The sequence below is a fragment of the Ranitomeya variabilis genome, chromosome 2, assembly GCF_051348905.1.
Source record: "Ranitomeya variabilis isolate aRanVar5 chromosome 2, aRanVar5.hap1, whole genome shotgun sequence".
Taxonomy (NCBI): Eukaryota; Metazoa; Chordata; class Amphibia; order Anura; family Dendrobatidae; genus Ranitomeya; species Ranitomeya variabilis.
This window is the reverse complement of record NC_135233.1, coordinates 643,066,689-643,093,715: the sequence shown is the minus strand read 5'-3', so window position 1 is coordinate 643,093,715 and position 27,027 is coordinate 643,066,689. Positions and strand designations below refer to the sequence as shown.

At 43.1% G+C, this 27,027-nt stretch overlaps 1 protein-coding gene across 4 annotated transcripts in view; it reads right to left on the bottom strand.

Moving 5' to 3' along the window:
• The window catches only part of TBCE (tubulin folding cofactor E), a 266,118-nt gene that overhangs the window by 111,563 nt on the left and 127,528 nt on the right, over window positions 1-27,027 (bottom strand). For all 4 annotated transcript variants that reach the window (XM_077289136.1, XM_077289135.1, XM_077289138.1 and 1 more), the window contains one exon: window positions 22,981-23,057. In XM_077289136.1, the coding sequence (XP_077145251.1) occupies window positions 22,981-23,057 (77 nt within the window). The remainder of the gene's footprint in view (window positions 1-22,980; window positions 23,058-27,027) is intronic.

Genomic DNA, 27,027 nt, shown 5'->3' with positions numbered 1-27,027 from the left:
TAGTGAAACATAAATATCTGAAAAAATATAAAAAATCTTAACAGTCAATATCTTTGTATCTCCGAACGTCTTAAAAAAAAAAAAATAATAATTCCTGCGATTCCATTTGATTGGCATAAACCTCTATGCCTTTAATGTCTCCTCCACCTCCCCCAATAATCCTACATTATTCTTAGTTATTTTCCTTCATGTAGAATGAACCTACAAGGAAAGAAAGGGTTTATTTTCATTCCGATATTTTGGTCCCATTGACTTGCATTGGTATCGGGTATCGGTGATATCCGATATTTTTTGAATATCGGCCGATCCAATCAGATACCGATACTTATGAATATCGGAAGGTATCGCTCAACACTGCTCTTCACTAATGACAACTCATGGGCACTCTGCGATCAGGTCAAGGGTGCGCCGAAGGGCGAGTGGAATTACAAGTCCCCGCCAACGTGTTAAATGTCGTTGTCAGAGATTGACATTGGGATTCAACTGGTTAACAGCCACAGACTCCTCTCCACCCACAGCTGTGAGAGGCACATGATGACCGATCAAATTACCCATTATGCGCTAGGAAAGAGGAGAGCTCCTACGTAGAGCTCGTATCAACTCAGGGAGCTGGCATATAACGTACCAGTACATCATATGTCGGTAAGGGATTAACTCCTTCATGAGCCTGCACGTTCCTTTTTGCGTTTTCGTTTTTTGATCCCCTTCTTCCCAGAGCCTTAGCATTTTTACTTTATATGGCCCTGTGAGAGCTTTTTTTTATGGGACTTTTTAATTACGTCATTGATTTCACCATACAGGGTACTGGAAAATGGGGGCAAAAATTCAAGTTCGGTGAAAGTGCAAAAAAAGTGCAATTCCACAATTGTTTTTTGGAGTTTTTAATTACCATGTTCACTAAATGATAAAACTGACCTGCCATTATGATTCTCCAGGATATTACGAGTTCACAGATACCAATCATGTATAGGCTCTTTTTTACTTAAGTGGTGAAAAAAATCCAAAAGTTTTTAAGTAAAAAAAGGCACCATTTTCCGAGACCCACAGCGTCTCCATTTTTCGGGCAATGGGACTGGGTGAGGGCTTATCTTTTGCGCACCAAGCCAACATTTTTATTGGTGCCATTTTAGAGTAGATACAATGTTTTAATTGCCTGTTATTGCAATGTTGCGGCAACCAAAAAAAAACTTAATTCTGGCGTTTTGATTTTTTTCTTGTTACGCCATTTACCGATCAAACTAATTTTTTTTATATTTTGACAGATCAGATTTTGAAAAGCAGCAATACCAAATATGGGGGCAGATGACAGTTGGTCAAGTACCAAATAAAATATAACCAAATTTTCCAAGTTGTGCACATGTTCTTTACATGAACTGATGCAAACCCTCAAAAAAATAGTGAAATTCCAGGTTGTAAGGTGACAAAACACAAAAAATGCCAAGGGGTGAATACTTTCGCAAACCACTGTATAATTTGACTAAACACATTCCTTAACGTTGCCTACTTGGTCTTTCCTTGGTGATTTAGGTGGGCAACAAGTGTGGTGTTGGCTGATCTTGTTTTGACATGTCAACCCACTATATGAAGAAGTAATGTGTTTATGGCTCTTAGAACTGTTGTCAGTTCCTTCCAATTGAAAGAATTGCCAAAGGAAGTAGTGTATAATTTCCTTATACATTGTAGGATACAGTATGACCCCCCCTTAACCGTAGGGGCTGCTGTCGATTATTATTACTGGATCTATAACCTTCCAGGGAGTCCTAAAAGAAAGGTTTGACCATCATTCATCTTCAAGTTGGGTTTCCTTACCAAGAGATGATATGAGCATCAAACCCTGAACCTTACTTTTTGTGGGACAGGGTAGTGGGCACCAATACATGTTCTTTTAATAGAAAAGAGATGTCTAGTTCTAGGGCTGTCTTTTCATTAATCTATAGCACGAAGGAACTTTCCCAGAAGAGAGGAATTCTAGTTTCAACTTGTTCTTTATAACATCTATTAGATGGTGGCCCGATTCCAACGCATCGGGTATTCTAGAATAAGTATGTATGTATGTATGTACAGTGGGGCAAAAAAGTATTTAGTCAGTCAGCAATAGTGCAAGTTCCACCACTTAAAAAGATGAGAGGCGTCTGTAATTTACATCATAGGTAGACCTCAACTATGGGAGACAAACTGAGAAAAAAAAATCCAGAAAATCACATTGTCTGTTTTTTTATCATTTTATTTGCATATTATGGTGGAAAATAAGTATTTGGTCAGAAACAAAATTTCAAGATTTCTGGCTCTCACAGACCTGTAACTTCTTCTTTAAGAGTCTCCTCTTTCCTCCACTCATTACCTGTAGTAAACTTGTTATCAGTATAAAAAGACACCTGTGCACACCCTCAAACAGTCTGACTCCAAACTCCACTATGGTGAAGACCAAAGAGCTGTCAAAGGACACCAGAAACAAAATTGTAGCCCTGCACCAGGCTGGTAAGACTGAATCTGCAATAGCCAACCAGCTTGGAGTGAAGAAATCAACAGTGGGAGCAATAATTAGAAAATGGAAGACATTCAAGACCACTGATAATCTCCCTCGATCTGGGGCTCCACGCAAAATCCCACCCGTGGGGTCAGAATGATCACAAGAACGGTGAGCAAAAATCCCAGAACCACGCGGGGGGACCTAGTGAATGAACTGCAGAGAGCTGGGACCAATGTAACAAGGCCTACCATAAGTAACACACTACGCCACCATGGACTCAGATCCTACAGTGCCAGACGTGTCCCACTGCTTAAGCCAGTACATGTCCGGGCCCGTCTGAAGTTTGCTAGAGAGCATTTGGATGATCCAGAGGAGTTTTGGTAGAATGTCCTATGGTCTGATGAAACCAAACTGGAACTGTTTGGTAGAAACACAACTTGTCGTGTTTGGAGGAAAAAGAATACTGAGTTGCATCCATCAAACACCATACCTACTGTAAAGCATGGTGGTGGAAACATCATGCTTTGGGGCTGTTTCTCTGCAAAGGGGCCAGGACGACTGATCCGGGTACATGAAAGAATGAATGGGGCCATGTATCGTGAGATTTTGAGTGCAAACCTCCTTCCATCAGCAAGGGCATTGAAGATGAAATGTGGCTGGGTCTTTCAACATGACAATGATCCAAAGCACACCGCCAGGGCAACGAAGGAGTGGCTTCGTAAGAAGCATTTCAAGGTCCTGGAGTGGCCTAGCCAGTCTCCAGATCTCAACCCTATAGAAAACCTTTGGAGGGAGTTGAAAGTCCATGTTGCCAAGTGAAAAGCCAAAAACATCACTGCTCTAGAGGAGATCTGCATGGAGGACTGGGCCAACCTACCAACAACAGTCTGTGGCAACCTTGTGAAGACTTACAGAAAACATTTGACCTCTGTCATTGCCAACAAAGGATGTATTACAAAGTATTGAGATGAAATTTTGTTTCTGACCAAATACTTATTTTCCACCATAATATGCAAATAAAATGATAAAAAAAACAGACAATGTGATTTTCTGGATTTTTTTTTCTCAGTTTGTCTCCCATAGTTGAGGTCTACCTATGATGTAAATTACAGACGCCTCTCATCTTTTTAAGTGGTGGAACTTGCACTATTGCTGACTGACTAAATACTTTTTTGCCCCACTGTATGTATGTATGTATGTATGTATGTATGTATGTATGTATGTATGTAGCAGCCACATAGTATATAGCACAGCCACATAGTATATAGCACAGCCACATAGTATATAGCACAGCCACATAGTATATAGCACAACCACATAGTATATAGCACAGCCACATAGTATATAGCACAGCCACATAGTATATAGCACAGCCACATAGTATATAGCACAGCCACATAGTATATAGCACAGCCACATAGTATATAGCACAGCCACATAGTATATAGCACAGCCACATAGTACATAGCACAGCCACATAGTACATAGCACAGCCACATAGTACATAGCACAGCCACATAGTACAGTTATATGAAAAAGTTTGTGCTATTAATCTTAAGCTTAATGCTTTATAAAAATTGTTTTTTTTGCAACAGCTATTTCAGTTTCATATATCTAATAACTGTTGGACACAGTAATGTTTCTGCCTTGAAATGAGGTTTATTGTACTAACAGAAAATGTACAATCTGCATTCAAACAAAATTTGACAGGTGCATAAGTGATATGAACTGGTGGTTTAGGAGCAACATGGGAAGAGCTCTGGAGGAGGTGGTACCTGTACTAACCGCAGTTCCTGAGCTTATCACAACACTAGAAGTAGCCGTGGGATGTTCCTGTCACTCCCTAGACACCTCATCACAGCCGGAGGACTAACAACCCCTAAAGATGGAAACAGGAAAGCTATCTTGCCTCAGAGAAAATCCCCAAAGGAAAGGCAGCCCCCCACAAATATTGACTGTGAGTGGAGAGGGAAATGACATACGCAGAATGAAATCAGAATGTAGCAAAGGAGGCCAGTCTAGCTAGATAGAAAGAACAGGACAGAATACTGTGCGGTCAGTATAAAAAACTAGAAAAATCCACCACAGAGTTTACAAAAATCTCCACACCTGACTAAAGGTGTGGAGGGTAAATCTGCTTCCCAGAGTTTCCAGCTTAACTGAATAAATCCATATTGACAAGCTGGACAAGAAAAAACATAGAAAGAGCTGAACGATTAAGTCCACAATATGTGGACAGCAAAAGAACAAGCAAGGACTTATCTTTGCTGAACTGGTCAGAATATCAGGGAAATCCAAGCAGAGATGTGAATCCAACCAGGAACCATTGACAACTGGCTCAGGCTGAAGGATAGAGCCAGGATAAATAGCCGAGCCAGAAAGACGATCAGTGGAAGCAGCTGCTGACTGCTAAATCCAAGGAGCAGCAGTTCCACTCAAAACCACCGGCGGGAGCCCAAGAGCAGAACTCACAAAAGTGCCACTTACAACCACCGGAGGGAGCCCAAGAGCGGAATTCACAACAGTACCCCCCCCTTGAGGAGGGGTCACCGAACCCTCACCAGAGCCCCCAGGCCGATCAGGGCGAGCCAAGTGAAAGGCACGAACCAAATCGGCGGCATGGACATCGGAGGCAACAACCCAAGAATTATCCTCCTGGCCATAACCCTTCCACTTGACAAGATACTGAAGCCTCCGCCTCGAAAAACGAGAATCCAAAATTTTCTCCACCAAATATTCCAACTCCCCCTCAACCAACACCGGGGCAGGAGGATCAACCGAGGGAACAACGGGCACCACATATCTCCGCAACAAAGATCTATGGAAAACATTATGGATAGCAAAAGAGGCTGGACGGGCCAAACGAAAAGACACCGGATTGATAATCTCAGAAATCTTATAAGGACCAATAAACCGAGGCTTGAACTTAGGTGAAGAAACCTTCATAGGAACATGACGAGAAGATAACCAGACTAAATCCCCCACCCGAAGCCGGGGACCAACACACCGACGGCGGTTAGCAAAACGTTGAGCCTTTTCCTGAGACAACGTCAAATTGTCTACCACATGAGTCCAAATCTGCTGTAACCTGTCCACCACAGAATCCACACCAGGACAATCAGAAGGCTCAACCTGCCCCGAAGAAAAATGAGGATGAAAACCAAAATTACAAAAGAAACGCGAAACCAAAGCAGCAGAACTAGCCCGATTATTAAGGGTAAACTCGGCCAACGGCAAGAAAGCCACCCAATCATCCTGATCAGCAGACACAAAGCATCTCAAATAGGTTTCCAAGGTCTGATTAGTTCGCTCAGTTTGGCCATTTGTCTGAGGATGGAACGCAGAAGAAAAAGACAAATCAATGCCCATCCTAGCACAAAAGGCCCGCCAAAACCTAGAAACAAACTGGGAACCTCTGTCAGACACAATATTCTCCGGAATGCCATGCAAACGAACCACATGCTGAAAAAACAATGGAACCAAATCAGAGGAGGAAGGCAATTTAGGCAAAGGTACCAAATGGACCATTTTAGAGAACCGGTCACAAACCACCCAGATAACAGACATCTTCTGGGAAACAGGAACATCCGAAATAAAATCCATGGAAATATGCGTCCAGGGCCTCTCAGGGACCGGCAAAGGCAAAAGCAACCCACTAGCGCGGGAACAGCAAGGCTTGGCCCGGGCACAAGTCCCACAGGACTGCACAAAAGAACGCACATCCAGCGACAAGGAAGGCCACCAAAAGGACCTAGCAACCAAATCTCTGGTACCAAAAATCCCAGGATGACCAGCCAACACTGAAGAATGAACCTCAGAAATTACCTTACTAGTCCATCTATCAGGAACAAACAGCTTCCCCACTGGACAGCGGTCAGGTTTATCAGCCTGAAATTCCTGAAGCACCCGCCGCAAATCAGGGGAGATGGCAGAAAGAATCACCCCTTCCTTAAGAATGCCAACCGGCTCAAGGACTCCAGGAGAATCAGGCAAAAAACTCCTAGAGAGGGCATCAGCCTTAACATTCTTAGATCCCGGAAGATACGAGACAACAAAATCAAAACGGGAGAAAAACAGGGACCATCGAGCCTGTCTAGGGTTCAGCCGCTTGGCCGACTCGAGGTAAATCAGATTCTTATGATCGGTCAAGACCACAACGCGGTGCTTGGCTCCCTCAAGCCAATGTCGCCACTCCTCAAATGCCCACTTCATAGCCAACAACTCCCGATTGCCAACGTCATAATTGCGCTCCGCAGGCGAAAACTTTCTGGAAAAAAAGGCACACGGTTTAATCAAAGAACCATCAGAATTCCTCTGAGACAAAACGGCCCCTGCCCCAATCTCAGAAGCGTCAACCTCAACCTGAAAAGGAAGAGAAACATCCGGCTGACGCAACACAGGGGCAGAAGTAAATCGGCGTTTAAGCTCCTGAAAGGCCTCAACCGCCGCAGAGGACCAATTCGTCACATCAGCGCCTTTCTTCGTCAAATCGGTCAGGGGCTTAACCACACTGGAAAAGTTGGCAATGAAACAGCGATAAAAATTAGCAAAGCCCAAAAATTTCTGAAGGCTCTTCACAGATGTGGGTTGAATCCAGTCATGAATGGCTTGGATCTTAACAGGATCCATTTCTATAGAGGAGGGAGAAAAAATAAAACCCAAAAAAGAGACTTTCTGAACTCCAAATAGGCACTTAGACCCCTTCACAAATAAAGCATTATCACGAAGGATCTGGAATACCATCCTGACCTGCTTCACATGAGACTCCCAATCATCGGAAAAAATCAAAATATCATCCAAATACACAATCATGAATTTATCAAGATAATTGCGGAAAATATCATGCATGAAGGACTGAAATACAGAAGGAGCATTAGAAAGCACGAAAGGCATCACAAGGTATTCAAAATGGCCTTCGGGCGTATTAAATGCAGTTTTCCATTCGTCACCCTGTTTAATACGAACAAGATTATATGCCCCTCGAAGGTCAATCTTAGTAAACCAACTAGCCCCCTTAATCCGAACAAACAAATCAGAAAGCAAAGGTAAAGGGTATTGGAATTTGACCGTGATCTTATTAAGAAGGCGATAATCAATACAGGGTCTCAAGGAGCCATCCTTCTTGGCAACAAAAAAGAATCCCGCTCCCAATGGTGACGAAGACGGCCGAATATGCCCCTTTTCCAAAGACTCCTTGACATAACTCCGCATGATGTTGTTGTACTGGGTTTTCCATGGTTACAGGAACATAATCCGGTGCTGGATTGGAAATCTATGTCTGTGACTAGTTGGGGTTGTCAAGGGGTACATTGTGACGTTCCTTTGATGTCAATTTCCTCTTCCCCCTCTTCTGAAGTCCCTGAGTTTATGTCGAATTTCCAGGATGTATTTGATGAGCCCAAGTCCAGTTCCCTTCCTCCACATAGGGACTGTGATTGTGCTATTAACTTGATTCCTGGCTGTAAGTTCCCTAAGGGTCGACTTTTCAATCTGTCTGTGCCAGAGCATGCCGCCATGCGGAGTTATGTCAAGGAGTCTTTGGAAAGGGGGCATATTCGGCCGTCTTCATCACCATTGGGAGCGGAATTCACAACACATAAGTATGGGCACCTCACCAGAAAAGTGACATTAACCCCTTCACCCCCAAGGGTGGTTTGCACGTTAATGACCGGGCCAATTTTTACAATTCTGACCACTGTCCCTTTATGAGGTTATAACTCTGGAACGCTTCAACGGATCTTGGCGATTCTGACATTGTTTTCTCGTGACATATTGTACTTCATGATAGTGGTAAAATTTCTTCGATATAAGTTGCGTTTATTTGTGAAAAAAACGAATATTTGGCGAAAATTTTGAAAATTTCGCAATTTTCCAACTTTTAATTTTTATGCCCTTAAATCACAGACATATGTCACGCAAAATACTTAATAAGTAACATTTCCCACATGTCTACTTTACATCAGCACAATTTTGGAACCAACATTTTTTTTTGTGACGGAGTTATAAGGGTTAAAAGTTGACCAGCAATTTCTCATTTTTACAACACCATTTTTTTTTAGGGACCACATCTCATTTGAAGTCATTTTGAGGGGTCTATATGATAGAAAATACCCAAGTGTGACACCATTCTAAAAACTGCACCCCTCAAGGTACTCAAAACCACTTTCAAGAAGTTTATTAACCCTTCAGGTGTTTCACAGGAATTTTTGGAATGTTTAAATAAAAATGAACATTTAACTTTTTTTCACACAAAATTTATTTCAGATCCGATTTGTTTTATTTTACCAAGGGTAACAGGAGAAAATAGACCCCAAAATTTGTTGTGCAATTTGTCCTGAGTACGCTGATACCCCATATGTGGGTGTAAACCATTGTTTGGGCGCAGGGCAGAGCTCGGAAGGGAAGGAGCGCCATTTGACTTTTCAATGCAAAATTGACTGGAATTGAGATGGGACGCCATGTTGCATTTGGAGAGCCCCTGATGTGCCTAAACATTGAAACTCCCCACAAGTGACACCATTTTGGAAAGTAGACCCCCTAAGGAACTTATCTAGATGTGTGGTGAGCACTTTGACCCAACAAGTGCTTCACAGAAGTTTATAATGCAGAGCGGTAAAAATAAAAAATCATATTTTTTCACAAAAATGATTTTTTCGCCCCCAATTTTTTATTTTCCCAAGGGTAAGAGAAGAAATTGGACCCCAAAAATTGTTGTGCAATTTGTCCTGAGTACGCTGATACCCCATATGTGGGTGTAAACCATTGTTTGGGCGCAGGGCAGAGCTCGGAAGGGAAGGAGCGCCATTTGACTTTTCAATGCAAAATTGACTGGAATTGAGATGGGACGTCATGTTGCGTTTGGAGAGCCCCTGATGTGCCTAAACATTGAAACCCCCCACAAGTGACACCATTTTGGAAAGTAGACCCCCTAAGGAACTTATCTAGATGTGTGGTGAGCACTTTGACCCAACAAGTGCTTCACAGAAGTTTATAATGCAGAGCCGTAAAAATAAAAAATCATATTTTTTCACAAAAATGATCTTTTCGCCCCCATTTTTTTATTTCCCCAAGGGTAAGAGAAGAAATTAGAGCACAAAAGTTGTTGTGCAATTTGTCCTGAGTACGACGATACCCCATATGTGGGGGTAAACCACTGTTTGGGCGCATAGCAGAGCTCGGAAGGGAAGGAGCACTATTTTACTTTTCAATGCAAAATTGACTGGAATTAAGATGGGATGCCATGTTGCGTTTGCAGAGCCCCTGATGTGCCTAAACATTAAAAACCCCCACAAGTGACACCATTTTGGAAAGTAGACCCCCTAAGGAACTTATCTAGATGTGTTTTGAGAGCTTTGAACCCCCAAGTGTTTCACTACAGTTTATAACGCAGAGCCGTGAAAATAAAAATTCTTTTTTTTTTCACAAAAATGATTTTTTAGCCCCCAGTTTTGTATTTTCACAAGGGTATCAGGATAAATTGGACCTCAAAAGTTGTTGTCCAATTTGTCCTGAGTATGCTGATACCCCATATGTGGGGGGGAACCACTGTTTGGGCGCATGACAGAGCTCGGAAGGGAAGGAGCGCCATTTGGAATGCAGACTTAAATGGATTGGTCTGCAGGCGTCACGTTGCATTTGCAAAGCCCCTGATGTACCCAAACAATACAAACCCCCCACAAGTGACCCCATATTGGAAAATAGACCCCCCAAGGAACTTATCTAGATGTGTTGTGAGAACTTTGAACCCCCAAGTGTTTCACTACAGTTTATAACGCAGAGCCGTGAAAATAAAAATTCTTCTTTTTTTCACAAAAATGATTTTTTAGCCCCCAGTTTTGTATTTTCACAAGGGTATCAGGATAAATTGGACCCAAAAAGTTGTTGTCCAATTTGTCCTGAGTATGCTGATACCCCATATGTGGGGGGGAACCACTGTTTGGGCGCATGACAGAGCTCGGAAGGGAAGGAGTGCCATTTGGAATGCAGACTTAAATGGATTGGTCTGCAGGCGTCACGTTGCATTTGCAGAGCCCCTGATGTACCCAAACAGTACAAACCCCCCACAAGTGACCCCATATTGGAAACTAGACCCCCCAAGGAACTTATCTAGATGTGTTGTGAGAACTTTGAACCCCCAAGTGTTTCACTACAGTTTATAACGCAGAGCCGTGAAAATAAATTCTTTTTTTTTTTCACAAAAATGATTTTTTAGCCCCCAGTTTTGTATTTTCACAAGGGTATCAGGATAAATTGGACCCCAAAATTTGTTGTCCAATTTGTCCTGAGTATGCTGATACCCGATATGTGGGGGGGAACCACTGTTTGGGCGCATGACAGAGCTCGGAAGGGAAGGAGCGCCATTTGGAATGCAGACTTAAATGGATTGGTCTGCAGGCGTCACGTTGCATTTGCAGAGCCCCTGATGTACCCAAACAGTACAAACCCCCCACAAGTGACCCCATATTGGAAAATAGACCCCCCAAGGAACTTATCTAGATGTGTTGTGAGAACTTTGAACCCCCAAGTGTTTCACTACAGTTTACGTGGAAGATAGCCGTAGGCACTACTATAAATTGTGGTGCACAAGTAGGTGCCCAAACCGTACTTATGTTGTGGATAAACTTGGCACACACGTGGTCAAATGAAGGTGAGATTTAATTGAAAGAGAGTACATACAATATTGACGTTTCGGTCTCAGATTAGACCTTCATCAATGTACCTCTCAGAGTATTTCACAGATTCGTCACACGCAGGACGAGCGGTGGATGCCGCGTCCGTATAGCACAGCACCGGCACCAAGTGCAGCCTGCTATTTATAGCTGTACCAGCCACAAGCAGAGGGATTAATCTCCTATTAGAACGTCAAGCTGTGAAATACTCTGAGAGGTACATTGATGAAGGTCTAATCTGAGACCGAAACGTCAATATTGTATGTACTCTCTTTCAATTAAATCTCACCTTCATTTGACCACGTGTGTGCCAAGTTTATTCACTACAGTTTACAACGCAGAGCCGTGAAAATAAAAAATCCTTTTTTTCCCACAAAACTTATTTTTTGGCCCCCAGTTTTGTATTTTCCCAAGGGTAGCAGGAGAAATTGGACCCCAAAAGATGATGTCCAATTTGTCCTGAGTACGCTGATACCCCATATGTTGGGGTAAACCCCTGTTTGGGCACACGGGAGAGCTCGGAAGGGAAGGAGCACTGTTTTCCTTTTTCAACGCAGAATTGGCTGGAATTCAGATCGGATGCCATATCCCGTTTGGAAAGCCCCTGATGTGCCCGAACAGTGGAAACCCCCCAATTATAACTGAAACCCTAATCCAAACACACCCCTTACCCTAATCCCAACAGTAACCCTAACCACTCCTCTAACCCAGACACACCCAACCCTATTCCCAACCGTAAATTTAATCCAAACCCTAACCCTATCTTTAGCCCCAACCCTAACTGTAGCCCCAACCCTAGCCCCAACCCTAGCCCTAACCCTAGCAATAACCCTAGCCCTAACACTAGCCCTAACACTAGCCGTAACACTAGCCGTAACACTAGCCCTGACCCTAACCCTAGCCCTAACCCTAGCCCTAACCCTAGCCCCAACCCTAGCCCTAACCCTAGCAATAACCCTAGCCCTAACACTAGCCGTAACACTAGCCGTAACACTAGCCGTAACACTAGCCCTGACCCTAACCCTAGCCCTAACCCTTGCCCCAACCCTAGCCCTAAATCCAAACCCTAGCCCTAACCCTAGCCCTAACCCTAGCCCTAAACCTAGCCCCAACCCTAGCCCCAACCCTAGCCCTAACCCTAGCCCTAACCCTAACCCTTGCCCTAACCCTAACCCTAGCCCTAACTCTAGCCCTAACTCTAGTCCTAACTCTAGCCCTAACCCTAACCCTAATGGGAAAATGGAAATAAATACATTTTTTAATTTTTTTATTTTTCCCTAACTAAGGGGGTGATGAAGGGGGGTTTGATTTACTTTTATAGCGGGTTTTTTAGCGGATTTTTATGATTGGCAGCCGTCACACACTGAAAGACGCTTTTCATTGCAAAAAATATTTTTTGCGTTACCACATTTTGAGAGCTGTAATTTTTCCATATTTGAGTCCACAGAGTCATGTGAGATCTTGTTTTTTGCGGGATGCGTTGACGTTTTTATTGGTAACATTTTCGGACACGTGACATTTTTTGATCGCTTTTTATTCCGATTTTTGTGAGGCAGAGTGATCAAAAACCAGCTATTCATGAATTTCTTTTTGGGGAGGCGTTTATACCGTTCCGCGTTTGGTAAAATTGATAAAGCAGTTTTATTCGTCGGGTCAGTACGATTACAGCGATATCTCATTTATATCTTTTTTTATGTTTTGGCGCTTTTATACGATAAAAACTATTTTATAGAAAAAATAATTATTTTGGTATCGCTTTATTCTCAGGACTATAACTTTTTTATTTTTTTGCTGATGATGCTGTATGGTGGCTCGTTTTTTGCGGGAAAAGATGACATTTTCAGCGGTACCATGGTTATTTATATCAGTCTTTTTGATCGCGTGTTATTCCACTTTTTGTTCGGCAGTATGATAATAAAGCGTTGTTTTTTGCCTCGTTTTTTTTTTTTTTTCTTACGGTGTTTACTGAAGGGGTTAACTAGTGGGCCAGTTTTATAGGTCGGGTCGTTACGGACGCGGCGATACTAAATATGTGTACTTTTATTGTTTTTTTATTTTATTTACATAAATGTATTTATGGGAATAATATTTTTTTTTTTTTTCATTATTTTGGAATTTTATTTTTTTTTTTTTACACATTTGGAAAATTTTTTTTTTACTTTTTTACTTTGCCCCAGGGGGGGACAATACAGATCGGTGATCTGCCAGTTTGCATAGCACTCTGACAGATCACCGATCTGCGAGAAGTGCAGGCTGCTTCACAGTGCCTGCTCTGAGCAGGCTTCTGTGAAGCCACCTCCCTCCCTGCAGGACCCGGATCCGCGGCCATCTTGGATCCGGGTCTGGAGCAGGCAGGGAGGGAGGTAAGACCCTCGCAGCAACGCGATCACATCGCGTTGCTGCGGGGGGCTCAGGAAAGCCCGCAGGGAGCCCCCTCCCTGCGCGATGCTTCCCTGCACCGCCGGCACATCGCGATCATGTTTGATCGCGGTGTGCCGGGGGTTAATGTGCCGGGGGCGGTCCGTGACCGCTCCTGGCACATAGTGCCGGATGTCAGCTGCGATATGCAGCTGACACCCGGCCGCGATCGGCCGCGCTCCCCCCGTGAGCGCGGCCGATCGCGTATGACATTACTATCCCGTCGGTGGTCATACGAGCCCACCCCACCTCGACGGGATAGTACGTCAGATGTCAGGAAGGGGTTAATATTTAGTAGATCCACCTTTTGCAAAAATAACAGCCTCCAGTCACTTCCTGTAGCTTTTAATGATTTCCTGGATCCTGGATGAAGGTATTTTTGACCATTCCTCTCTACAAAACAATTCCAGTTCAGTTAAGTTTGATGGTCGCCGAGCATGGACAGCCCTCTTCAAATGATCCCACAGATGTTCAATGATATTCAGGTCTGGGGACTGGGATGGCCATTCCAGAAAAGTGTAATTGTTCCTCTGCATGAATGCCTGAGTAGATTTGGAGCAGTGTTTTGGATCATTGTCTTGCTGAAAGATCCATCCCCTGCGTAATTTCAACTTTGTCACTGATTCATGAACATTACTGTCAAGAATCTGCTGATACTGAAAGGAATCCATGCGTCCCTCAACTTTAACAAGATTCCTGGTGCCGGCATTGGCCACACAGCCCCAAAGCATGATGGAACCTCCACCAAATTTTACTGTGGGTAGCAAGTGTTTTTCTTGGAATGCTGTGTTTATTTGCCGCCATGCATAACGCCTTTTTGTATGACCAAACAACTCAATCTTGGTTTCATCAGTCCACAGGATCTTCTTTCAAAAAGAAATTGGCTTCTCCAAATGTGCTTTTGCATACCTCAGCCGACTCTGTTTGTGGCGTGCTTGCAGAAACGGCTTCTTTCGCATCACTCTCCCATACAGCTTCTCCTTGTGCAAAGTGCGTTGTATAGTTGACCGATGCACAGTGACACCATCTGCAGCAAGTTGATGCTGCAGCTCTCTGGAGGTGTTCTGAGGATTGTCCTTGACTGATCTCACCATTCTTCTTCTCTGCCTTTCTGATGTTTTTCTTGGCCTACCACTTCTGGCCTTAACAAGAACTGTACCTGTGTTCTTCCATTTCCTTACTATGTTCCTCACAGTGGAAATTGACAGGTTAAATCTCTTAGACAGCTTTTTGTATCCTTCCCCTGAACAACTATGTCGAATAATCTTTGTTTTCAGATCATTTGACAGTTGTTTTGAGGAGCCCATGATGCCACTCTTCAGAGGAGATTCAAACGAGAGAGCAACTTGCAAGTGGCCACTTTAAGTAGCTTTTCTCATGATTGCATACACCCGGCTATGAAGTTCAAAGCTCAATGAGGTTACAAAACCAAAAAAGTGCTTTAGTAAGTCAGTAAAAAGTAGGTAGGAGTATTTAAAACAAGAAAATGATAAGGGTGCCCATACTTATGCACCTATCAAATTTTGTTTGCATGCAGATTGCACATTTTCTGTTAGTACAATAAACCTCATTTCAAGGCAGAAACATTACTGTGTCCAACAGTTATTAGATATATGAAACTGAAATAGCTGTTGCAAAAAAAATAATTTTTATAAAACATTAAGCTTAAGATTAATAGGGGTGCCCAAACTTTTTCATATAACTGTATATAGCACAGCCACATAGTATATAGCACAGCCACATAGTATATAACACAGCCACATAGTATATAACACAGCCCACAGAATATATAGCACAGCCATGTAGTATATAGCACAGCCACGTAGTACATAAACAGCCCACGCAGTATATAGCACAGCCCACGTAACACAGACAGCCAGGTAGTATATAGCACAGCCACTTAGCATATAGCAGCCACTTAGCATATAGCAGCCACTTAGCATATAGCAGCCACTTAGCATATAACACAGCCCACGTAATATATAGCACAGCCCACGTAGTATATAACACAGCCCACGTAGTCTATAACACTGCCCACGTAGTCTATAACACTGCCCACGCAGTATATAACACTGCCCACGCAGTATATAACACTGCCCATGCAGTATATAACACTGCCCACGCAGTATATAACACTGCCCACGCAGTATATAACACTGCCCACGTAGTATGTAGCAGCCACGCAGTATATAACACAGCCCAAGTACTATGTAGCAGTGTGGGCACCATATCCCCGTTAAAAAAAAAAAATTTAATTAAAAATAGTTATATACCCTCCAGCAGCCCCCGGATCCAGGTGAGGCGTTCAGCAATGCTCCTTGCGACGTTCCGGTCCCAAGGATGCATTGCGGTCTCTTGAGATGATGACGTAGCGGTCTCGCGAGAGCGCTACGTCATCATCTCGTGAGACCGCAATGCATGGCCCGGAGCGTCGCGAGGAGCGGGAAAGGCCCCGGAGGGTGAGTATATCACGATTTTTTATTTTTTTTTAATTATTTTTAACATTAGATCTTTTTACCATTGATCCAGCATAGGCAGCATCAATAGTAAAAAGTTCGTCACATAGGGTTAATAACAGCGTTAGCAGTCTGCGTTACACCGCGTTATGCCGCGGTGTAACGCAGTCAGTTTAACGGACTGCTTCAACGCTATGTGGGCGGCGGGAGCTGACTGTGGCGGGAGTAGTATGGAGCGGGCACTGATGGCAGGGAAGTAGGGAGCGGCCATTTCGCGGCCGGACTGTGCCCCAGCGGCTGCGACCAATCAGCGACTTGGGATTTCCGAGACAGACAGAAAGACGGAAGTGACCCTTAGACAATTATATAGTATTTGATCCAGGGATTTGATGTAATCTTTTCCTAGTTTTGATGAAACTGTAGTTTCCCTCCTACCACCAACAGCCTGGAATCATTGTCGGTCTCCCTTCTTAGTTGACTCTGGGAAAAATAAAAATGTATTTTTGGAAACCCATCTTCACTCTAAAATTTCCACTTTTGTTCATTCTACCTGGGGATTCTATTCTTGTTAAACCTTTTATCCTCTTGAAAGGAACTACTGAGTCTATTTAAGTAGACTTAGGCTATGTGCACACGTTCAGGATTTTTAGCTTTTTTTAGCGTTTTTTTGGCCGTTTTCCGCCGGAAAAAAGCTAAAAAAAGCTTACAAAAGTATCCCATCATTTTGAATGCATTCCGCATTTTTTGTGCACATGCTGCATTTTTTCCCACGGCGGAATCGCATTCCGGAAAAAAACGCAGCATGTTCATTCTTTGTGTGGAATCGCGGGGATTCCTCACACACAGGAATGCATTGATCTGATTACTTAAGCCGATCATGTGCGGTTGGTACCCAAGGTGGAGGAGAGGACTCTCCTCCAGTCCCTGGGAACCATATATCTGTTAAAAAAAGAATTAAAATAAAAAATCGTGGTATTCTCACCTTCCGGCGTCCCCCGCAGCCTTCCCGCTACGTCATCTTGGGTCATTGCCGCGAGGCATTACTGGGAAGAGGAGCATCGCGAGTGGGGAGGCTGCGGGGGATGCCGGAATGTGAGAATATGACGATTTTTTATTTTTTTTTTACTATTTTTAACATTATATCTTTTTACTATTGATGCTGCATAGGCACATCAATAGTAAAAAGTTGGTTACACTTGTCAAACACTATGTTTGACAAGTGTGACCAACCTGTCAATCAGTTTTCAAAGTGATGCTACAGATCGCTTGGAAAACGCTAGCATTGTGCAAGCTAATTACACGTGAATAACGCTAGTGTTTAGCGGGGATACGCATGCCAATTCTGCATGCGTATTTCCCATGGCAGGAGTTGCAGAATTGACGTGGAAATTTCTGCGGCAATTCTGCAACGTGTGCACATAAAAAAAAAAGTTTTCTTTAAGGCTTTTTTTTTTTTTTTTTATCACCAGCAGCCTGGGCTAAAATTTAATCCAGCAAGGAATCAAAAATATATCCTCCCTCACAGGGAATTGCACACAACCTAGCTTTCGAGGCATAATCTTCCTTCCAATATGTTCTCATAGGGCTCTATGGGCAGAATTGATCTGGGAGGTAGAACGGCAGCTAGTCCAACTGCGTCCGCTGAAACGTCTCCAACAAAACATCCACCATCTTCTAAGGAGTAAGGAGGCTAAAATCTGTTCACTGAGGTTTTTTACCTCTGACCTGAGCAGCGAGCTACTCTAACTATTAGATAAGGAGGATGAATCTTCACCTCTCCACTATCAAAGCCTTCATGTTGGTTGGATGCCTACCACACCCTTCTTCACCCCCACCCACTGCCCTAATCACATGGCAGTGACATCATCGCAGGTCCTACAGCTATTTGCTGTGCAGCAGATCCATCCTGGTGTTCTGTGGATGTCTTTTGTTCTCTGGTATCAGCCATTACATCAGACGGCCAGAGCTTACTGCGTCTGCGCAGGACACCAGTACACAGCGCAGGCGCCGGTTTTGAAACGATAACAGCGCTGAGGGGGCGGCGCCGAAAGCGCAGGAAGATGTGAGTGATGGCAGAGGAGCTGGCCAAGCTGGGGAGTGAGGACCCGCCTACCTGGCTAGAGACAGGAATTGTGGCTAAGTATAAAAACGTTTTATTTGGGGTATGCTTGAACCTAAAACTAAAAGAGCCACCTTGTTAGAATGCAGCATTACTGCTGCACAAGGTGGCTCTTTTAGTTTATAACGGCTGGAGGGGGTGACAGTGGCCCTTTAAGCAGGCCATACACATTGGTTAATTGTGAGCTGACAGATGTCTCTACAGATCTCTTTATACACATGCAATCTTTGCTCAACCAAGCACTCCTGTGTTCTTTATGGGTACTAGGGCAGTTTATTTCCAAAGGGAACAAAGTGATCAGACTTGTCAGCTAAAGGCTTAGTTTACACAAGTATTGTGGATTGTAATTTAGAACTACTGTGATGAAGTAGCAGATGCTAACAGTCTACAGACTATGCATAACATCAGTACCTGATAACATGACACAAATATTTAACCCCTTTACTGACAGAGCCAATTTTCTACTTAATGACTAAGGCAATTTTTACAATTCTGACCACTGTCACTTTATGAGGTTATAGCACTGGAATAGGGTTGAGCGAAACGGGTCGTTCATTTTCATAAGTCGCCGACTTTTGGTAAAGTCGGCGTCTCATGAAACCCGACCCGATCCCTGTGTGGGGTCGGCCATGCGGTACGCGATCTTGGCGCCAAAGTCGCGTTTCGCGCCATTTTTTCGGCCAATGAAGGAGAGTGGGCAGAGTGATGACATAGGGGTTAGGGCGTGCACGCCCATCATCATTTTATCGCTTGTGCGCAGTAGCGATTTGGAATGTGTAAAACGAAATTTTCAGTGCTGGGACGGAGGGGGGGGGGGGGGGGGGGGAGAGCGAGAGAGAGAGAGAGAGAAGAAAAAAAATAAAAATAAAATAAAATATCCCCACTAAAGTGCATAGGGTTTCGTGTTCCAGCCGATCCTCGACTTTGCGCAGTAATCGGCCGATTTCGCCCGACTCGACTTTTCCAACAGTCGGGTTTCGCAAAACATGACTCGACCCTAAAAGAGTCAAGGTCGCTCAACCCTACTCTGGAATGCTTCAACGGATCCCACTGATTCCGAGAATGTTTTTTCGTGACATACTGTACTTCATGATAGTGGTAAAATTTCTTTGATATGACTTGCATTTATTTATGAAAAAAATGGAAATTTGGCAAAAATCTTGAAAATGTTGCAATTTTCAAACTTGTAATTTTTGTGCCCTGAAATCAGAGAGCCATATCGCACAAAATAGTAAATAAATAACATTTCCCATATGTCTACTTTACATCGGCACAATTTTGGAAACATATTTTTTTTTGTTAGGAAGTTATAAGGGTTAAAAGTTGACCTGTGATTTCTCATTTTTGTCCAAAAAATTTACAAAACCAATTTTTTTAGGGACCACCTCCCATTTGAAGTGAGTTTGGGGGGTCAATAAGACAGAAAATACCCCAAGAATACAACAATCTAAAAACTGAACCCCTAAAGGTGCTCAAAACCACATTCAAGAAGTTTATTAACCCTTCAGATGCTTCACGAGAACTAAAGCAATGTGGAAGGAAAAAAATGAACATTTTAATTTTTTCACAACAAATTTACTTTGGAACCAAACTTTTTTTTATTATCACAATAGTATTAGGAGAAAATGGACCACAAAATTTGTTGCGCAATTTCTTCTGAGTACGTCGATACCTGGTATGTGGGGGAATACCACTGTTTGGGAGCACGGCAGGGCTCCAAAGGCAGGGAGCAGTTTTACTTTTTAAACGCAAAATTGGCTGGAATCAAATGCGGGCACCATATCGCATTTGGAGACCCCCTGATGTACCTAAATAATGGAAACCCCCCAATTTTACAGTCAACCCTAACACAGCCCTAAACCCATCCCTAACCCCAACACACCCTTAACCCTAATCCCAACCCCAACACAACCCTAACCCCAACCTTAGCCCCAATCCTAACCCTAGCTCTAATCCCAACCTTAGCCCTAGCCCCTAGGGTCTATCACAGTGTCATGTCGGACGCTATTCACACTAGGGCGTCCGACAGACAGCGGTAATTCCACATTCGTCCACTATACGCTCAGTGGCGACGGCTAGACTTTATCCAGATTGTCCGGGGTTAATCTAGCTGGTAATCGGGTTGGAGGCTGGGTCACACCCGTGGCCTTTAAATAGTCATTCTGGACTTTGGGCGTCGCCGATTATAGCTTGTGTCTTGTGCCTGGTGATCTCGGTCTGGAGTGGTGGTCTAGGAGAAGAAATATCGTATTTGGTGGTGTATTATCCTTTGTCATATTTCTCCTTCCTATATTTGTATTTGTTTTGCCCTGTGCACATTATAGTGTTTTCCTGTGTGTCTGCGGCGTGGTGCGTTTTTTAGTTTTCCCTGTCTGTGCTTTCTGTAGGGGTTGGTGTGTGGTCTTATCACTGGGAGGCGGGTGGAGGTTTCAGCATAGGACTGAACAGGAGTCAGGGTCAGGCCTGGAGGCCCAGACAAGCACACCATCAGTGTAAATTCTGGAAGAGGGACAGACAGGGTTTTCCCTAGTCTGAGGGATATCGCACCGGCCCGGGTAATCAGCTGTAGTCTACCCAGCACCCGCGTGACACACAGTGATCAAAATGAACCAATAGGAAAAATATCCAATTGTTGACGGTTGCCACCCGGCAGTTCGTGGCGGGCGCTATGCGCATGCGCCTGCCATTTTCTTCTCGGACGAAGATGCAGAGGGCCGGGGGACAGAGCCAGAGGGACCGGAGGATACCAGGGAGGGGGGCTCGGGGACCCCATTTCTCTCTCTTCTGATGTGCTAGATCATATCAGAGAAGAGAGAAATAAATGGGAAATGTGACTTTTTTTTTTGCGCTTGCCATTATTCCGTGAATAACGGCGATCGCAACACTGGGGACGGTAAAAACCGACCCGAATCATGTTCTCCGGCGTCTCAGCTACCCCAGGTAGCAGAGACTCCGGATATTTACCAATGCTAATTTCTCAGCACCGTTAAAAAGCTGAGCTCAGAAATAAGTGCCCTTAACTGCATCCATTAAAAGACGTATCGGCGGTCATTAAGGGGTTAAACATCTTTTCACACACTGAAGTGACTTAAAAGAGTTAGCCACTTTATTTTCTGGAAACATCACTAGCTAAAAGAATGTTAATAGATGATTTATGCCGCTGTCCTGCGCTATCTGCTTTACTTTCCAATCATTGCCAAGGATGGAAGGACATGTAAACCTTGTCATTCAGCAGCATCCAATGAACAACACTTCGCATTGCAATGCCCATGAGCTCTTTTACCTTTCCATGCTCAATGTTAAAGGGAATTTGTCACCACATTTGACCCATCTATTAATTTGTGAATACAGATTAAAGACAACTGAAGTCATTTACATATAAGAAAAACGTGGATTTCCCTGAAATACAAGATCAGATTGCAGATATCAGGGTCCCATTTTATTCAGCTTCCTATGACTTACATGCCCATATAGATGGCTTATAAGTTTTGTTCAAACTGACAGATTCCTTTTAAAGTGGATACCACTGACGAAAGGGACTGGATTCATGCTCCTCCAAAAAAACTGACGTGTTCATTGGCGAGGTTTAGTGATGAAGGCTGGATTAAATGGTCACTTTAATTATCTCCATTTGATAGCCAGTGTGCAAAATAGAAGACTTGTAAATCACTATAGAAAATGAAGCCTTCCCCATGTAAAAATGTCCTAAAGGCCTTAGACACACAGGAGCATGAACGCATTATAGGAAATGAAGGGTATAACGTTTCCGATACCTGTGAGGCCTTGTATGCAGAGCAGATAGAACCTGGGGATCTCCTTTCATGCTCAGCTCACAGTCTTTCTCCTGACCTCGTTTTCTTGATATCTGAGTAAAGCTTTACTTCCCACACAGTAATAATCCCTGACCCCTTCTCCAAGTCACCTGTACTGTATTATCATCAGTGTACACTAACCATCAAGCTTTATTTATTGTACTTATGTAGCTATTATATTCCGCAGTGCTTTACAGACATTATCATTAGCTAGGAATAGCTTAATGAAGTTATAAATAAAAAAACACTTGCAAAATTAAAGCTAAATTATAGCAAAAGCGATGGCAAAAGTGCCAGAAAGGATGCATCAGGAAAAAGACAGCTGAAAATGCTGTTGATGCATATGTCAGAAGATAATTTTCTGTGATGCGCATCAATAGACTGGCATTTGCAGTTTCATATCACTGGTCTCTCAGCAGTAGTCAAACACAGCTCAATCCTTCAATACAGACCCATACTACAGATCACTCTACTCTCAGATCCCTGTATATAACCCTCTTCTACAGTACATCCTCTTAGCCTCTCTATATGAAGTCTAATGTTGCATTATATCTTTCTCCTCATCTCCCTGTATACATCCCTATTCTAAGTTACCAGCACACGGCAAGAGCTTTCGATTGTAAAGAAAAAGGATAACCGCTTTCTGAGACATTATCCCTCACAGTAAAAGTTCCATTCTGGATACATCCCAGGGCTTAGCTATGCTGACAAGATGCCAGATGAGAGAAACCTAATAATCCTCCATGAGTTAGAACTACACAGAGATTAGCAGGCAAGAGGCAGTACTCTCTGTCCCATGCATCGGTTACAGTCCATGGTCGAGTCCAATGGAATAGGATGTGCAAATCATTTTGTACATTATTGTAAGACCATATTGAGAGTTTAGGAATAACTTTTTCACACAAAATAACATTGTGATCAGTCTAAACAGTTGGAAGCCATAATAATATTCTGCAACACAAACACACCAAAGGATTATAGTGTGAAGTCCTGCATTCTTGTAAATTTCCATAATACATTCAAGTAACGACTTTACCTTTCTAAAAGAGTGATGTTGTTTGAAGACAGATGTAGCTCTTCAAGAGCGGGCCACATAACAGCACACTGTAAAACCTTTCAGACACAAAAAAAAACAAAAGACTGACCTCAATTACAGGATGAAAATGTTCATAACCTGTATGAACTAAGCAAAGATTTAAAATACATACTTAAATCTAAAACAAAAAACCACAATCATTCAGCGTTCCTAAGATTACTGCTTTAGTAAATACTTGATTTTCATATGAAAATTCTGGGGTACACCTATTCACCCATTATTCCCCCTGAATATTTATGAATAAACTAACCACTGGGCGTTACCATTCTCATTATTAAAGGGGTGTGTTCCTACACATTCTGACACTGCTAGCACTCATTTGACATTGTGTAGGAACTCCAAGCTGAAGGTCCATGTACCTGCCATCTTTACTCTTTTGTAAAGTTCAACCACAGGCAGAGCTCCATGGTAGAACAACACTTTCTCTATGTACGGAAATCCATGGTATTGCAGTATAAGGCTACTTTCACACATCAGGTTTTCAGTGTCAAGCTAAATCCGGCGAATGTCGAAAAAACTGGATCCGGCGCAGATTGTGAAAAACTGATGTGACGGATCCGTTTTTTTGACGGATCTGGCCAGTCTATCTAGATTATTGGATAAAAAAAAATTTGGAGCATGCTGTTTAAAAAACCGGATCAGGCTGCCGGATCCGCCTTTTTCCGGATCCGGCACCTTCTGGCTCCCATAGGCTTCCATTCTAGCAAACAGCCAGCGCTTCAGACTTTTTCGCCAGAGACAAAAAACGTTGCAGTGGACGTTTTTTCAAGAAACCGGAAGCGGCAGATTTGCCGGATCGCGAAAACCGGACGAAACGCAATGTCATCCGGTGAAATCCGGCAATAATACAAGTCTATGGGGAAAAAACCTGATCCGGCGGCAACATTCGCCTGATCCGGTCTTTTGAAAATTAGCCGGATTTAGCCTGACACTGAAAACCTGATGTGTGAAAGTAGCCTAAGAGATCAAACAATCGCAAGTTCAAAAATAAAATAAAAATAAAAAATGTTTTAAAATATAAAAAAAAATATTAAAGGTCAAATCACCTCCATTTTCATACCAGAATTAAGCAACTCAGTTAGTGAGATAGCAGAAGCACAAGCATAAAAAGAAAGAAAAGAGCAAGTCTGAAAAGAAACAATACAAATTAACGGCTATATGGCCAACAAATGTAGAGTGGTGTCTTCCCCAATGAAGACTACAAGAAAGATTTTATGGCGAGTATCAAAGAACCTCTTTTCTTGGGGTCTTTATTGGGGGGTACATGGGATGTCACAAAGCAATATCTTGGATGGGGAATAACAATGTTGCAACAAAGAAAAGTAATTAATTACTCATGTCACTATCTGAATGACTGCCTCTTTTAGCATCTTTCTAACAGGATTTGCATCCATCGACGCAAAGATTCATACCTTTACACTCTGTAAAACCTAGAAGAAGGTATGGATAGATGACCAAGTAGCAGCCGTACAGAGCTGCAGTGCAAATGCGTGGTGGCATACAAACCAGGAAGCTTCTATCACCCAGGTACAGTGAGCCATAACCGTGAATGGAGGCGCACTGGCCTTAGGCCTTTTTCACACTTCCGTCTTTTTGTTTCCGTCAAAATCTGTCGTTTTGTGAAAAAAACGTCGGAATTTGTTTATCCGTTGTCTGGAGAAGACATACAATCTAACGCGTTTTGTCTGCGTCGAAAAGACAGACAGTGACGGATCCAGTGGTGTTCGTCGTTGGCTAGAATGGAAGCATATGGGCGGAGGATCCGTGAAATGACGGAATCCAGCGTCGGATTCCGTTTTTTACACTGAGCATGCTCCAAATCTGGATTTAGTAGCCAATTGGCCAGACAGTCCCAAATCTATATAAACCTGCCATGTCACTTCATTCCTCAATGTGCCAGCAAGAAGCCACCAAGAAGCCATCCAGAGTCCTGCCAGCCAGCCATCCAGAGTCCTGCCAGCCAGCCAGCAAGAGGACTACCTATCAGCCAGCGTCCTGAAAGCCCACGTGAGTCCTGCCAGTGTGTGTGTGTGTGTGTGTGTGTGTGTGTGTGTGTGTGGCAAGTGTGTGTGTGTGTGTGTGTGTGTGTCCAGCCATGGTTGTTTAGCTTTTTTAATACTGTCATGTACTTCCAACAAAGTAGTGCGGCGTGTGTGTGTGTGTGTGTGGCGTGTGTGTGTGTGTGTTTGCTGCGTGTCTGTGTCCAGGCTTTTTTTTTTTTATAACTTTACATGTATTTTAAACAAAGTTCTGCGGTGTGTCTGTGTGGCATATTGCGTGTGTGTGATGGCGGTGTGTTTGTGCGTTTTTTTTTGTTACAAAATTTGCATTTAATGTACTTCTATTTAAAATAAAGAGCAGTGTAGCCCCTACTTGTGATTTAAAAAAAAAAAATTAAAACAAAAAAAAATCTAATAAAAATTTCCCCTAAAAATGTAGGAAGTATCATTTCACCAAGGTAAATTTTCCAGTTTGGTTTATGTAAAACTGGAAAACACAACATGCAATACAGAGTTGGTTGAGGGTATATTTGTTTAAATAAAAGGTGCATGAAAAAGTGGATAGCAGAAATTGAGTATTTAAAGGGAACCTGTCAACCCCAAAATCGAAGGTGAGCTAAGCCCACCGGCATCAGGGGCTTATCTACTACAGCATTCTGTAATGCTGTAGATAAGCCCCCAATGTATCCTGAAAGATGAGAAAAAGAGGTTAGATTATACTCACCCAGGGGCGGTCCCGCTGCGGTCCAATCCGATGGGCGTCGTGGTCTGGTCCGGGGCCTCCCATCTTCTTACGATGACGTCCTCTTCCTCTTCTTGTCTTCATGCTGCGGCTCCGGCGCAGGCGTACTTTGTCTGCCCTGTTGAGGGCAGAGCAAAGTACTGCAGTGCGCAGGCGCCGGGAAAGGTCTCTGCGCTCTGCGGGTGATATGGAAAAGCAGAAATAGGTGTCCTTTCTCCTGATTAGTTCTCCAACCCGTTCCACCAAAACATCAAAGTTTTCAGCTCTCATGCGTACGTAATTTAAGAACTTCTCTAGGTTTTGCCTCAATTCCATATACAGCGTTGAATAGACACCACGGGTCAATCGCTGTGCAGTGATCGGATGGATCCAAAGGAGTCAGCGATGCCGCAGACGAAGGATGCGCCGTCTTTCTTCCTCCTTTTCCCGAACAATCACTGACAACCTATTGGCCTCAAAAGCAAAATCCGCATAGATGGTAACAATATTTGCTATGACTCCTTCCATTTCTGCCAATTGCTCTATAACCTCTCACAGATGGGATGTTAAAACACTCAATATATAGGTTTCCATTATTTTCCAGTAGCCAATCACATTTGGGAGCCTCCCATTTGGAGATATAAAAAACAGATAACTCAAAAAAATGGATGAAACTGATGAAATAACGGATGTGACGGATGCAACGGATCCAGTTTTTCAACGGATCTGTCTAACAGGATCCGTTCCATTAGTTGAACCACTATTTTTGACGGATCCGTCGCGACGATGGATTGTGACTGACGCCAGAAGACGGAAGTGTGAAAGAGGCCTTAGCCTGATATGCTTCCATAATGGTAGATCAAATCCAGCAAGTAATGGTTGCCTTACGCCTCTTTCACACTTCCGTTTTTTACAATCAGTCACAATCTGTCAAAATGTTGAAAAGACGGATCCTGTGCAGATTGTAAAAAAAGGAAGCACTGGATCCGTTTTTTTTGATGGATCCATAGCGTTTTCCAAGCGATCTGTAGCATCGCTTGGAAAACTGATTGACAGGTTGGTCACACTTGTCAAACATAGTGTTTGACAAGTGTAACCAACTTTTTACTATTGATGTGCCTATGCAGAATCAATAGTAAAAAGATATAACATTAAAAATAATAATAAAAATAAAAAATCTTGATATTCTCACCTTCCGGTGTCTCGCGATGCTCCTGTTCCCAGGATCTGTGTAGCATCCGTCGCTGCGTGATTTTCCGATGTGCA